At 34.3% G+C, this 16,276-nt stretch overlaps 1 protein-coding gene across 1 annotated transcript in view; it reads right to left on the bottom strand.

Moving 5' to 3' along the window:
- The window catches only part of KCNH7 (potassium voltage-gated channel subfamily H member 7), a 457,793-nt gene that overhangs the window by 114,746 nt on the left and 326,771 nt on the right, over positions 1 to 16,276 (bottom strand). Inside the window, exons 4-6 of the mRNA XM_007464485.1 lie at positions 13,887 to 14,315; positions 9,281 to 9,301; positions 396 to 610 (exon numbers count right to left, since the gene is read on the bottom strand). Of these exons, the coding sequence (XP_007464547.1) occupies positions 396 to 610; positions 9,281 to 9,301; positions 13,887 to 14,315 (665 nt within the window). The remainder of the gene's footprint in view (positions 1 to 395; positions 611 to 9,280; positions 9,302 to 13,886; positions 14,316 to 16,276) is intronic.

Below are 16,276 nucleotides of genomic sequence, written 5' to 3'. Positions count from 1 at the left end.
GAGGGCCACAGTTAAGAGTAAATCCCAATTAGTTGCCTAAACCTTCGATAGACACATCCATTATATTAAAAAAAAAAACCATGCTTTAATAGTGCAAGAGTTGGCAGCAAAACAATAAATGCCCAAACATGATGAATAGCTGGTTAACCACTTCTGCAACAAAACGAGCAAGAAAACCAAGCCAGCCCATTTTTGCTTAGTCTTGTAATAGATGAAATCATAGTCTGTAGTTTTATTTATCTATTACGTTAGAGGGTCACCCAACGTCTGAGAAATTGGAGTGCAAATAAATGGCTTACCTCTCTTAATATTCATTCATAGGAGAAGGAATGAGTTTTATGGTGCAGAAAATAACTTTAAAAACAGTTAAAATTGATAGTAAAATCGTGTCCTACCTGGGTAACTTTCTCTGTCACATTGTGTGTTCGATCTTTAACTTTGGGTGCAATAATGGTTTTATCTGAAGAAGGAGGGGATGTGTTCTTTTTTTCAGTTTTGACATCTGAAAAATTCAGAGTGAGCTGTGGAATCTTGTTAATGGTGCTGTATTTGTTGAGGTTTGAATCCGACGTGGATCCCAGGAGGCTTGACTTGATATGATTAAAAGGCCCTAAAAAATTGGAAAGTATTTGTAAAAGCAATATCAGGAAAAATTAAGAAAGAGATGGTCTTGAATGACCTGTTAGTAATCCATGACCATTGTGACCCTGATTCAGATGTGACTAAATGCAGCTGGCTGATACCTGTTCACCATTTGACATATGGAGAGGCATGTGAGTATCCAAGGATAAGATGGTGCCCTAGGTGTGCACCCAGAGAGCAGATGACAGCTTTAGCTGTTAACTGGCTTCTTTCATTAAAGGCTGGAATAAAAGAACGAACTCTACTCCCTATTATTGGCTAAATTCTCCTTTCAAAGTTTCTCAAGAATTTCTTTTTTTATAATTTAAGAATTATTCAAGGAAGGACTTTTATAATTTAGGAATTATTCAAGGAAGGTTAAAATCATGTTGGCCATGAAACTTCTGAATGGCTGTCTAGCCTGCTCCAATTCGTATTACTCCCTTCTCTGTGCCATAAGTGACAAGCCAGTTGTGTTCTTCATATGCTTCTATTACCTGTATGAGATGCTTCCCAGAGATTCTGAGAGTTAAGTCCAGACAGGAATTTCAGGTAACACTGAGAAGGACAAATGTCATTTGTGTGTATGTGTGTGTGTGTGTGTGTGTGTGTGTGTGTGTGTGTGTGTGTTATGGTGGACTATATTGAAAAATTTGGCTCTTATGTGGGATTTTTAAATTTTTCCTTTCTTTTCTTTTTTTCCCTTTTATTTAGATTTAAGGCTGACCACTTTTGAGGGGGGAAAAAAAAAGCAGAAGAATGCTTTGGCAAACATAACTTAAAAATGAAGTGACCATAGTTGGGTAAATAAGACTTGTCTGGGGTTGGTAGCACCTGGTTACATCTTTTTTTTTTTTTTTTTTAACCATTATACATTAGATACCCAGATCTTATTCCTGGAAATTCGGACTCTTTGACCAACGCTAGTCACTTCTCACATTCCCTTCTTAGACAATTTGGCACTGTGCCAAGACCCTGGGCCCCTTAGTTGAGGATAAGTACACTGACCAGCTACATATTCTTTTGAGATGAACCTATTGTCTGTTGCTTATAGAAAGTCAAGAAATGCTCCAAAGAGTTTCTTATTCAATTGGTAATATTACTTATACCATTATGTAGCTCTTAAAAATTAGCATGAGGAAGACTTATAAAAACCCTGAGCCCACCAGGGCTATACAGCCATTAACTTTCTGCCTGGAGAGTGTTTGAAACATGCAAACTGTGAGAATGAACTTGCTAGTCAGCACATTTTGCCTTATGCTATTTTTATCCCCTGTTCAGAATGAAACTAACACATTTTGGAGATCAAAATGTGCTTTATGCACCAAGTGAGGTATAAACCCTTGAAAATTAAATTTATAGATAGTGTATTTTGGGCCACAACTGTCAATCAACTCAGATCAAATATAATCCAAGAAAAAATAATACCCACCATTTAGTTCATATTCACCCTGGAGGAAAATCACACTATATTTGTTTATAAAAGTTTATATTGATATTTGGTTATAATAAAATACTGAAATGATTTTAAGAGATTTTTTATCTATGTAGGAAACCCTGTGTTCCTTGAGGTGCATTTCTGTTCATTCTCTGAGTTTTATCTATGATGACGGCCAAGTCTGTCCATGTAAAAAATGTCACTAAGTTCTTTGGGCATTTATTTCCCAGTATGTTCTCATTTGAATATAGATTCTCACTCTCTTTTCTATTTATATGACAAAAGAGAAATAAGAGCCCAAAGTTACCAAATTAATCTAGCTTTCAGATAGGCCTGTGAGAAACCCCATTCTTTGTAAAACTCTCCTATACACATCACTAATTTAGTTTTGTAACATATCCTAGATAGTGTTTCCTTTCTTGTATCATTCTATGGCTACATTCCCAGCCTATCTTAATATTTAAATTTGTAAAATATTCTAGGACTTCAGATTTCTTAGATATTGTCTTTTTCCCTAATGTCATATTTTCACTGCTTAGGTGACTTTACTGCACACAGGGATATTGACATGAGATTATATAACACTGAGCTCAGATATATAGTTAAATTGTATTTCAAACCCTTAAGCACACTTTTCACACTGTAACAGTACCTCACCCTAGAGGCATCTATGGGGGAATTTTTGTTTGTTACAGTGATGGGAGGTGTCTATTCTCTCACCATGGAAAATTGACCCAGATGTCCCAACAGGCATTCATGTAGGTGAAAAGCCTATTTATAATGATCTGAGCCTTGAACTTGTTTCACACATTTTAATATACACTGAAACTTTCAGAGCTACAACTGCCATATAGAATGAAGATTTTTACTTTTTTTTGTTCATAACTTTACCAAAAGTTGTTCACCATTCTTGAAAACCAAATCACTTGGGGATACACTACTTGTGTTATTTGAGTTGCCAATACCAAATTTCAGACTTCAGGTTACAGTCTGTTTGTAGCTGTCACATGCAAACATACAAATGAAGATATCTGAATCTTTTTAAAACAATGTTGGATCAAAATATTATTAAATTTGCAGACAATTATAGGAATCACACCTCAAATCATTAATAAAATTTCTGCTAAAATATTTTATATTATTGATCTCCTATATATGTAAAATGATGTATGATACAACAAAAAGAAGCCTATGTTAATTTTTAGGTAAAAAATAAACACCTGGAATGATTTAAGAACTCCCTAGAGATCTGCCACAATGTCTCCATAATGTCTTTTTTATTGAAGTATAGTCAGTTTACTAGATTAGTTTCAGGTATGCAACATAGTGATTCAATATTTTTATAAATTATACTCCATACTACAAAATAATGGCTCTATTTCCCTTTGCTGTACAATATATCCTTGTTGCTTATTTATTTTATACAAAGTAGTTTGTATCGCTTAATCCCATACCCCTATCGTGCCCCTTCCCCCTTTCCTTCTGCCCACTGGTAACCACTAGTTTGTTCTTTATGTCTGTGTTCTCCATAATGTCTTGATTGCCATTTCTTTTTCTAATCCATCTTCTAGTTCCCATTGCTTATGAAGGCGTATGGTCTGCAAGGTCTTTTTTAAGTATTGGAGGATAAATATACATCCTGATGTTTAGTGGGATTTCTTTCTCCTGTACAATGCATTACTATTGCATTGCATGTTATCCCATAGGGAATCATTTTGACATTAAACTTAAAACCAAGGGCCAGTTCATTTTTGTGGATATCACACTTTCTCACCAGTTGATTTTGGTTTTATTCATAATTTAATTTTGATTATTTACTATTTTAAAAATTTATATATAAATAAGTCCTATCTGTCATTATTTATTCCAATAGTGGTTTTTACTTGGTTATCCCTCAGTACTCCTGCTCTATCATTTTAGCCAGTACTTATGTGGACTGTTTTATCATGTCTTTAATGTTCTTAAAACCAAATTTTTTTCTTATTTCTGATTATCATATTATGCCTTCTAGGGTAGTTATATTTGAACATTAACATATTGAGAGAAATATTTTATTATAAACTACTTTCCTTTTAACTCCTCCTTTAAATTAAAGTTAAGGAATAATGTTGATCGTAGAAAAAGGTTAAATCATCTCTGAACATCATTTCAGGATAGTAAAATGAGTATAACAAAAAGTTGAAACAAGGGGACATTAGTCTGATAGGGCTGAGAAACCACCGGCCAATTCACATCACACTAAGATTTGGCCTCAGAATATTACTTTATTGCAATCTGTGTTTTAGCTTCTCTTACTTACTAGTGGAAAACCTTTCTAAACTGTTACTCTATTCTGTTATTTTTTTTAATGTTAAATCTAGACATTTAAAGAATTCAGCAGAACTTAAAATACTGCTTAAAATAATTCATGCATGCTTAGATAAGGCATTCAAAATCTATTTCATCTTGTATAATAAAAATCATTATGCTATTTTCCACTCATTTTGAAGCAGATGTTTACATGCTGTGGTCTGTTAGTGTCTGCAAGATAATCAGTGTCAGCTTAGGTTTCTCTGAAATCTGTCTAAATTCTAATCAAAATAATTTCCTACACTTTAATTAAGAAAGGTATTAGTAATATCCTCATTTTACCAGTTGTAAGCCCAAGCAGACACAATAGAAAGCCAAAATGGAATAAGAATCAAGGACCAGAAATTAGAATGCAGGGTTTCCTATCTCCTAGGTCTATATTCAGAAAGGCCTTAGTTGAGGACTTAAAGGTGAAAGGCAGCCTCCCTGAGTGTGATCATAAACAGATGGCATTTAAAATTCTAAAGAAAGAAAGGAAGATAACCTGAAAAACAAAGTAAATGAATTTAAAGAAAATAAATGGGCAGAAATAAAGGGAAATAGTAGATTCAATAGAAAAGAATGTAAAGCTCAAAAGTATTTAGGAGGACTTGATATTCTTCAGAGAAACATTTGCAGAATGGATGACCAGATTAAATTTTCTAATATACTAGTAGGAGATGGAAAACAGGTGACCAAGAAGACTAAACCAACAGCTGGATAAAGCTCTAATATATTACAAGTGTCTGAGTAAATATAAAATAAGCCAGGTTCTAGCTACAAAGAAATATACTGCATTTAAAGATCAAGCTAGAGGCTAAAGCAACATCTAGGAAGAATTTTAGATTAAACGTATTTAAAATTTTTATGACAAGGTTATTTCAATTTATCATGAGTTACAAGAAGCTAAAGGAGAATATATTCTCCTTAAGATGGTGCTGGAAATATAGCTAAGGACATCTGATAAATTTTTAAAAATAATAATGCTATTTAAAATAAATAAATAAATAAATAAAGATTATTGCTCTTGAGAGCCAAATGGGACAGGAGGGAAAGAAACCAAAAAGATTAAGGTTGTTTTCAAATCATCAGGTCTTTATACAGTATTTCTTACAACATGAGTTTATTTGGCTAAAGTTTAATAAAACCTAAATTGCTGGCTTAACATTAAAGAAAATGCGAATGCAGTGTTCATTAATTGGATTTTATAAAAGATCACTGTCAATAAGCATAAGGTAACCAGTTTAACATTAAAAAATATATAAGAATTAGTCACCAAAGTATTTGTACTCAATATCCATATTGTTTGTTTCAGTGCATAACATATACTTTATAGAAGAAAACTGTCATGATTGAAAATCAATTTGCAAATTCTTATAAGATCACAAATACTTGGTATGGCCAATGCAGCACCTGAGATACAAGTTGTATCAGATCTGTTGATTTCCTTTGTGTGTCTGATAGGTTTTGTGGCTAGAGAGGAGGTGAAAGCTATAATAAATCTTGAGAGTAGTTTTGTTTCTGACTCATATGCCAGATTCACAGACAAGTTGGAAACTAAACATATCATTGTCAGTGGGATACAGTTACTTGGGAAAATGAAGAGGTGGATGTAATAGAAGGGTAAAATTATTTTAATGACTTACTAAAAAGGGTAAGTGGGGTTAATTTTCATGATGACTTGGAAGGCAGAATAAACATAAAAAACACTAGGATTAAGTTTGCCTCCCACATGTTAGAGAAATTGTTTAAAAAGTGATGCACACACTCACACACACATATAAACAGCATATGCAATTTATTTGAATTAACTTTTTCACTCTTTGATAATGGGTTACAATCTTGGATGTCTCAAGTCTTATTTTAAAGAGTCAGAGTGCTAAGGGAATTATTAAAGGAAAACAAAATTGATCTTAAGAAAGGAGGTAAAATGGAAATTATTCCATTTTAGCAGAAAAGCTGGAGTACCAATTTGCTGTTTTTATACTGTGATGTTACATCAAGAATAGAAAGAAGTAACCGGCTAGTATCTCTGTCCACTCAGGATAGATGAAGAGGAAAAAAATTACATTTCAGCAAGAAGGATTTGAGTTAGCTCTTTGTATAAGAGGCAGTAAAATAGATTTTCCAAGAAAGTTAAAGAATGGGATCCTCTAGAGATAAAGATGCTTCTACCACCTGTGCAAGAGATTTAGCCAATACTCTTGCCTGAGGGGAATAAACTGCAGTAGATGATCTTGAAGACCTTCTAAGCACATTTCTAAATCATTTATTTTAGTTAAAGAAATTATTTTTGATTGAGTTAGATATTGAAAAAACTGTAATTATGTATTTGCATACAAAGAAGTGTAGAAATTTGTTTTTTATTTTTATTATTATTATTATTTTTGCATTACGCGGTCCTCTCACTGTTGTGGCCTCTCCCGTTGCGGAGCACAGGCTCCGGACGCGCAGGCTCAGAGGCCATGGCCCATGGGCCCAGCCGCTCCACGGCATGTGGGATCCTCCCGGACCGGGGCACGAACCCGTGTCCCCTGCATCGGCAGGCGGACTCCCAACCACTGCGCCACCAGCGAAGCCCCTGTTTTTTATTTTTAAAAATTTTAATTTAAATGTGGTTTAGTAACAAGGTCACAAAAATTTAAAAAGCACACTAATGCATTGTTCTATATCTAATTAGCATATTAACTGCTCTGTGAAAATCTCAAAGAGCCAGACACTTAAATATTTTTTCAATAGTTTTCAAAATCAGAGCCTGAACACATAATAAGGACATTGGAGGGCGCATTTACATTAAATTTTTATTAAATTGCACATGTTTTATCTAATTTAGGAGTTTAACTTTATAAATATTAATATGTGAAAACTTTCTGCAATGGGTTAGAATTTCCTAATCCCAAATTCTGACTTTTACGATTCATTTTTATTCAAGGACTATTGCTATTTAAAAATGGAGGATTACGCCCATCGACAGACGAATGGATAGAGAAGATGTAGTATATATGTACAATGGAATATTACTCAGACATAAAAAGGAACAAAATTGGGTCATTTGTAGAGATGTGGATGGATCTAGAGACTGTGAAACAGAGTGAAGTAAGTCAGAAAGAGAAAAACAAATATCGTATATTAACGCATATATGTGGAATCTAGAAAAATGGTACAGATGAACCAGTTTGCAAGGTAGAAATAGAGACACAGATGTAGAGAACAAACGTATGGACACCAAGGGGGGAAAGTGGCGGGGGGCGGGTGGTGGTGGTGGGATGAGTTGGGAGATTGGGATTGACATGTATACACTAATATGTATAAAACAGATAACTAATAAGAACCTGCTGTTTAAAAATAAATAAATAAAATTCAAAAGAAAATGGAGGACTGATGAAAAAAGGGTTGGAGATTAAATGGATTAGTTTGTAAGAAAAAATAAAATTAATGTAGTTTGAATGACAACTATGTGAACTTCTAGCTTGGAAGATTAGCAAGCTCAATTTTCTATTTATTGAGAAAAATTAGATTTATTTCTCACTGCATTTAAAGATCACTGGAAAATTAATGTCTAATAATTTACTGCTAATTGTTAAATGCTAAAGCCAGTCATATTTCACACAGACCAGTTGTCAAGAGCTGTCTGTATTCTGTTTCTTGAGGTTATGTTCTGAATTATATCAATTCAAATCACTACCCACAGCTGACACTAATTTGCTCCCTTTTAGAAATCTGAGTGGACAGGCCAAGGATAGAATAATCATGTATATGAAATTCCATCCTGCAATTGCAGGTCCTCTGCATAGACCCTTTTTGAGGTGCTTACAAAATAAAGTTAGGCTGGGGAGAAGCTGCCACGATTTCTCTTACTTTCACATTACCCTGCGCTGCTGACCAGAAAAGATCTTTAGCTTCTAGTGGTCTTAATTCATAATCATCACCAGCTCTGAATTAGTTAGGGAAGCACTTGAGAAATCAATATACAAAACTTCACAGTGATCGGAGTAGCAGTGACATACAGAAGAGGCCAAAACAGTGAATTCTAAGTAATGATGGTTACTGGTGGAGACGTGTCCATGCAACACACATGCACAAATGAGTCATTGTCATCATATGCACACCGACAGCAGCATGCATAGCCTACGTTAAAGGACTAAGCTCCAAAAGTTTTCAACTGGATGAAAATATAATATGTTATATTTTGTGATTATTTGCATCTACTATAATAGAGTAGAAAAACTGAAGTGAATTTCCAATTTTTAGTCAAATCCAGATTTATCCAGAGGTATTGCCCAGTTAAACATTACCCTACAGTAGCTGTAGGTCATGCTAGTGATTTCAGACTTATATAGGACACAATTAAAATGATTGAAATGTAATATAGAAAAATAGAAAATGACTATCATGCATATACAGTTTACTACTACAGTAAGCTTAAAACCATACCCCCTGCCATCCAGGAACGTGAAACTAGTTTTAAGGAAACAAAAGAGGAACAAGTGAAGTGATGCTGTCATGTAGCACTTTGCTTATTTTATTTATTCTTGCACTCAAAAAGGCTTTTTTCTCTTTGGCTGAAATAGGCTTATGTGCCTCTTTTATACCGAAATATATTTAGCTTAATATTTGCTTCTTTCCAAATTATTCAAATATTTAGGAAGTCTTCATTGTCAACCTAGGCTTATACTTCTTGCAGGAAAAAGGAGTTCATAGTCATTTTGGTGGCACAGCTGAGAAAGTAACAATGTCTCCAGCAAAATCAAGCCATGATGTCTCCACCAGGCACCTGGGCTCACTAAGGGCAGCATGATGTTGCATTGAACAGGGCATACAGCAGGCAAGTTAACATGCCGAGTAAAGGGGTAATCTAAGCATCAGATGATGAAATTTGAGTTCATACGTTACCTTTAACATTGCGACCATTGTCTGTTTTGAGCACATAAGGAAAAAACAGAGAGAAATATAAAAAGAAGACTAAAATTATGTTATATGCACTGAATAACTTCTGTAACAACAATCAGAGAAAACAGGATGTAATGATTGAAAATTTATCTTTGAAATTAACATTTTGTACTATTCAACCAAGTAAGATGCACATGCTAAAAATATCTGCCATCATAAGCATCTGTGTTCAAATATGTGAAACATTTATCTCACTTAATTTAAATGGATTCCAAGATCCAGATTTTATAATTATGACTGTTTGGAGAAAGCCATACCCACATGCCTGCAATTGTGACAAAAACTTTCAAACTTGTCAGAAGTCAATTTTAGTGTTACTTCAGCCATCACTTACAAAGAAAAACTACACAGCATTCTGCATGTTAAGTAACATTCTTCATATTTAACCTAATGTGTTAATAGAAAAATGCTTCTAAGACAATGGTTTACATTAATAAACCAACTTGCATTATTAATCACAATTTTATGAACCATTCTTCCCACAAGTGTTCTTCAATGTACATTTTGAAAATACCAAATAGTACTCAAAGAGCCATTCTTAGGCAAATATAATTATAAGAAATCAGTGAAAGATTTGACTATTTAAAGGTAATGTGAGCTTTAAAAATTTATGTTGTCCACAATGCACTCAGTGTAATACCTAGAAAATTTAGGAAATTTGTTTATATTATAATGGATTTGTTGTCAAATCTCAGAATGGAGTGTTTGCAGATTTATTCTGAGATTAGCATTCTGACTCTTTGTTGCATATATGCTACTAAAAAAGTATTCATTACTAGTTTTGAAACAAACAAGCTTAATGTAAATGAAGTCATGTTAAAATCATTCAAATATACCCAAAATTTGAAAAATCTGTTCCACATTTGTTGACATTTATGCTAATGCTGTTCTTATTTAAACTCTTGGGATATATAATAATTGTTTCAAATCTTACAATTGAAGCAATTTCAATAATGCAGTATATTGAATTGCTAGCATAGACACTACCTCACATAGAGATGCACAAATAAAATTGTGACCTTACATGTCAATGCTCTGCTCTCTTTGAGGGACCATAACAAACAAATAGGGTTAATGGAAGAGGCCTCGATTACATAGAATTAATTATCTCCATCAGAAGCTAGGCCAACAATCATTAGTAAAGTAATAACTGCTTGCAAGCAAGTAGTTAAATATTATAATTCTATTCATCAACCTGGAAATTACATATAAAGAGTTGCAATTTCCAAGAAACCAACTGCCCCAAAGTTACATTATATAGTTAATGCTGCTTTGACATTCTGAGGCAGAGCATGTGGTCTATGTGCTGGTCCTAGCTGAGATCTGCTTGTTGACACTGTAAGTGCAGAAATTGACACTGTATGTGCAGAAATCAGAGTAAGCACTAAGAGTGCTTGACACTGTAAGTGCAGAAATTACACTGTAAGTGCAGACATTAGAGTAAGCAGTAAGAGTCTTGTAGCAGTTTGACAGAGTAATTTTACGTCTGTTCAATTTAATAATACAATAATTGTATGTCTATTTTTTAAAATTTCATTTTCTTGTAGTGCATTTTTACTGTATTTACAAATATATTGGTATGTGATGGATAAGAAAAAAATATTCTGGTCCTTCACCACAAATGATTTGAGAACTATGGTTCTAAGGTATTTGATAATATAGATTAAATGAAAAGATAATGTAAAATATTATGCACTGATATATTTGCAAATTATTTAAAGTTCTATAAAGATAGCCTATATAGGAGGGAATTTTTCTTCTTGAGAGTAGACAACAATCTGAATTCAAAATCTGGTGCATGTGGGATTTAACCTATTAAAGAGCTACATGAATTCATAAAATTAAAATCAGGTTTAAAAGTTTTCCATCTTGCCTTATCAGTGGCTCAGTTTCTAAAGTATATTAATTTATAAAGCTGTAGGAATTATAGGTTCGCCTATGCTAATCAATGATTTTGTAGCTAAAATTGAAGTATAAAATACCCTCTGAATTTATCTGTTGGTAGTCAGACATTGACATTAGCATCTGCAAGCAAGTGATACAGTTTTTTGAAAATAACATAGCTTGGGTGGGAGAAGAAAATTGAGGATGATCTCAACACTGAGTGTCCCTGAATAGAACCTGTACTGAGAAGCCCAAAATATTAACACATCCTCTCCCATAATTGTATCAGTAACTGTGTGCTAAATGGAGACCATATAAAATTGAAAACAATAAAGTTAAATCATGAAATCTGATCTAACCTACTCAGCACCACTGTCAAAACACAGGCTAAAAGTCTGTACCATGCACTGAATATGTATCATTTAATATTGTTTCTGAATGTTATTACACTGTAACTCGGGTTCTAGGCAATAAGGCCAATCTCTGAAAAGTCAGTATGCTCCCTAAAGATGACTACACAAATTGGACTAACAAACAAAAATATATGCTGGTCATTTGAATTATCATATTGCATTTACTGTTGTTCAGCCATAGGATCCATTGCTCAAAGATCAAATTTCAGAGATTTCATTTAGTCAGGAGAGAGTGAGCATGCTGTGACTAGACGCTGTCGAGCCTTACACAATGATCCAGTTTGGAAATTGTCCTTGATTTTATTTTCCTTTTCCCTTTGACTTTCTTCGGACTAGAGATTAAAGTGGATTTGCTAATTGCTCTTGTACCACGTCAAATCTATCTCACAGAAAACTGTTCTTTTTGTTTCTTTGACATTGATTTGTCTGTTTGAAGTTTTTCCTGCCTACTCATTTTCTTTCACCTCTTCTGCCTTCTCTACTCACTGCACCCTTTAAATAAAGATCCCCACATGATTCAATCCTAAAACTGGTTTAAATTTCAGAGTACTATGGAACAGATAACTCATTATTTCCTGATGGTGTAGTTCTGGAACATAATTCATGAGCACGATCCTCTCAATGTCACACCAAGGTTTATTTAGTTCCTTCCATGAAATAGGCAACTATGCTGGAGACCAAGGCCATGGAGCCAACTATGCCAGAACTCCTGTACTAGAGAAGCTCTTAGCGACATCATTATTTGTTTGTATGTCTAATAGGAACGCAAGACATATAATGTGGAATAAATGTAGAATGTAAGAAATGCTACATTATATGTAAACACTGCCTTGCACCCTCAGGTGTGAAACCATTTAATTCTTCGGGTTTGGAAAGGAGAAACGGGTCCTTATGGCTATGAGTAGTAGTGTGAGGAGGGACAAAGTGAGGAAGAGTACTCCCAGCAGAACAAAGAAATGAAGCATGAAAATGCATGATATATTTTTGGGAAAGGCAATTATTTTTGTGCAGGTTTAGAATTGAGTAAATAGTAGGGGAAGAAATCTTGCAGGGGCTAGAAATGAGGCTTGAAAACTAACTGTGGAGAGCTGGAAAAGTGTCTAGTACCCTACACTAAGGAGCCCCGTGATCAGATATATGTTTTAAAAAGAAAACTAGTGGCAGCATGGATGATGATGGGATCTCGAAGGAATAAATACCACAGAAAGGACAATGGGCCTCTCAAGAACCCAAATCTGTAGAAAAGTGAGACTAATGTATGCATGCAGTGGGTACCCTGAATCTGGACCTCCCCAGAGAAGATTCAATGACTCAACAGACCCTTGCAGCAAAGTTTCATAGAGCAGGAGCGAAGGAAGAAAAGCATTGCATGGATGGATTGTGGATTCTGGAGACCAGTCCTGAGTTTGAAGGCCAGCTCTGACATTCTATAACCTTGGACCAATTATTTACTTAACATATCTAAGCCTTAGTTTCCTCATCTATAAAATGGGCTTAATAATAGATCCTAACTCATAGGGTTGTTGTTATGAGAATTATAAGAGAATCAATGTGTGTCAAGCACTTACATTGCCTCACGCATGTAAATATCCAACAAATGTTATCCGTCATCATGTTAATGATGGATTGCTTTTAGCATTGCCTTTTAAGCATCCCTACTTTCTCTACTGGCTAATACATAAATGTGACATTGAAGTGGGCAGGGAGAAATAAATGAATTTTGACTTTGCACGTCAAGTTGTTTTTGGTTGAGCCCCTTCCCCCTACCTATCCTTTCCCTGCTCCCAATTAGTGTATAGATTTCTGATCACTCAGTATATCACATTTCATACACCTCTTCCTTTAGAGAGAGTTGTCAATAAAATAGTCCTGTGACAGCACACTACTCTTTTTTGCCCAGGTCTTGACTATTTACTAAATGCAGCACAATTAATTATGCTTGAGATGATAGTGTCATCACCTAAACAGGTCTTATATTAAGCATTAGTTAATTAACACTCCATAAAGTAAGCAGATAATAGTTATCATTCTGTCTCAGAAAAGGATGAAGAAGCCAGAAGAAACCAAATTATTCACTGGGGCTCAAAGAGGAAATCAGTAACAACTCTGAATGTAGAACTCATATTTTTAATAGACTCTACCCACATTTCTTCTCCAAAGGTATAAAGATTAATGTCAAAATTAAACACAATAAGAAATACCTTTCTTTACCCCGTAACATATGTTTCCATATTTTTAAAATACAAACATACCTTCACTGGCATGTCGGTCTCTAAATATGTTCTTGGGGTGGACACTGAATCCTTCTATATCCTGAACCGATGAAGCCCTCCGTATACTACAAATGCTTTCCTTTGATCTGGAATGAGTCAGCTGGGAGCTTGACTGCAGCATGTCAGGATAGAGTCGGTCCCATTGCCTTTTGGGAGAGGAATGGTCAAGAGGTCCGGATATATTCACCAAGGGGGAACATTTGCTGGGCTGTATCAAGGCTTTTGTATCATCTGCTTCCGAGGGGCTGCAGCTTTCTTTAGTAGGAGACTTAAAGTGCTTCATGGCTACGGAATCATCGCTGTGCTTAGATGAATCGATCACTACCACATCAGGATCTTCTTGTGGTAAAGACTGCTTTCTGTAAGTGAGAACTCTCAGACCAGGGAACTTGAACCCAAAAAGTTTCCCTACAAATACAGACAGGAAAGAACACTGTTACAAGACAAAGGATATATCGCTTAAAACAAACAAACGAACCTTGTTGACTCATATTTAAATACTGTGTAAAAAGTTATTAATACTTAAGTCATTTTACAGTCGGAATGAGGTATATTGTAGAAAACTTCTCGGGGACCAATATGAATTATCATATAAGTTGTAAGAAAATAGTGAAATAATTTTACCATGTTTCTGATGGTTAGATATACTCCAGCTAAATAAAAGCATTATTTGGATGACACAAGGTTTTTTTTAATAAACTGAAAAAAAATATTCACTATGCATCCATTTTTTTAAAGGGAAACTGAAGGTTGGAGCACAGTTTAGAAAGGAAAGAAAGGAATGGATACTTTGTATAAAAGGGCCAGATACAGGAAAGATTATATTATATTATATTATATTATATTATATTATATTATATTATGTTGGGGTGGAGGTAGAGGGGGATGTAATTGCATTGGAAGTGGAGGAAAGGGAATGAGGGGGGGTAAGGCGTTGGCCTGACATACCTAGAAGGTTTGTATTGGATAATATTGCTAGTCAAGCGTGGATGGGAAAAGTGGGGTCAATTACATATGTCCTCATTCTGTTTGGGATTCTTGAAAAGCTTTTGGTTTCAGAGAGAGATGTACACCTAAGAATTTCTTTTTCCTGATTTTTTTTTGTTCCAGTGTCAAAGAATATGGCATGGAATGTTAAACATAACTCAGAGAGGTTGACGCTTAGAAGTGCAACGAAATATAAACATTAAAAGGTAGATATTAAAAATGAAAATATTAGCTAATAAACTTACTGGTAGTAACAAATGCAAATTAAGACAAGATAATATCATTTTTCACTCTTCAATTTAGCAATAAATGAAAAAAAGAAACATAACATCTGGTGCTGGCAAAGAAAGCTGACGAGCATTCTGACGCTTTGCTGGTAGAATTGCAAATCGTTACAAATTCTTTGGAAAGTCATCCTACAATATCTATTAAAGTGAAAAAATACACTTTTCACTTGACTCAGCAATCTCATCTATAGGATATTACTGTATAAAGGCACAAAAACTAGATACAATCTTAATATCCACTAGAAGGAGAATAGTTGAATAAATGTGGCATTTTTATACTTTGGAATCTTATGATGTTCTTTAAAAAACAATAATATGTATATGTTTTGATTAGAAGGTTATTCAAATACAGTTTTATGTGAAAAGGCAAGTTTCAGCTTAATGCGCTTATGGTGATATTATTTCATTAAAAATAATAAAACCTTATATTTGCCCATATAAGTTGCATGGCAGTAGAGAAAGATGTGGAAGAACATACTCCACAGTTTTAATGTCGACTGGCTCAGTATAATGTATGCATTCCTCTTTATATATCTTTATTGTTTCATTGAGCATGCATTCTTTTATAAATTAAAAAAAAATAAAAAGGTAAAACTTCTACCCCTAGAAGAAATGAAAAGAGAAAGCATTCAAAAACTACTGCATAATTCAAAGCTTTTCTAAGTATTGTCTACAAGAAAATGCCGATTCTAATTTTTGTTTCTGTTCTACCGTAGCCTAGGTCCACATCTCCCCATGGCTTTACAATCACATGTTGCCCTTCGAGTCAGTCAGCTGGTGTATCTGGGCTACAATATTATCTACCTCCTTATATTCTTTAAATGTCATGGGCACCATTATCTTTAATATATTTACTATGAACTTTTTCTCAATGCATTGAGGATTGTTTTAAAACATGGAAGAACACTCTCAAAACTTATGAAATTTTCTGCATTATATTTGAGCATACTCTTCCAGCAGATGGTCTTATCTACACACATTTCCAATTCCATCTTTAGCCCAAAGACTCATAAATCTATAACTCAAGCCTAGACTTATTCTCTTAGCTCCAAACCTGCATTTTTTTTTTTTTTTTTTTTTTTTTGTGTTCCCGGG

The sequence above is a fragment of the Lipotes vexillifer genome, unplaced genomic scaffold (genome assembly GCF_000442215.2).
Source record: "Lipotes vexillifer unplaced genomic scaffold, Lipotes_vexillifer_v1.1 scaffold68, whole genome shotgun sequence".
Taxonomy (NCBI): domain Eukaryota; kingdom Metazoa; phylum Chordata; class Mammalia; order Artiodactyla; family Lipotidae; genus Lipotes; species Lipotes vexillifer.
Note: the sequence above shows the minus strand (reverse complement) of the source record. Positions and strands in the feature narration are given on the sequence as shown.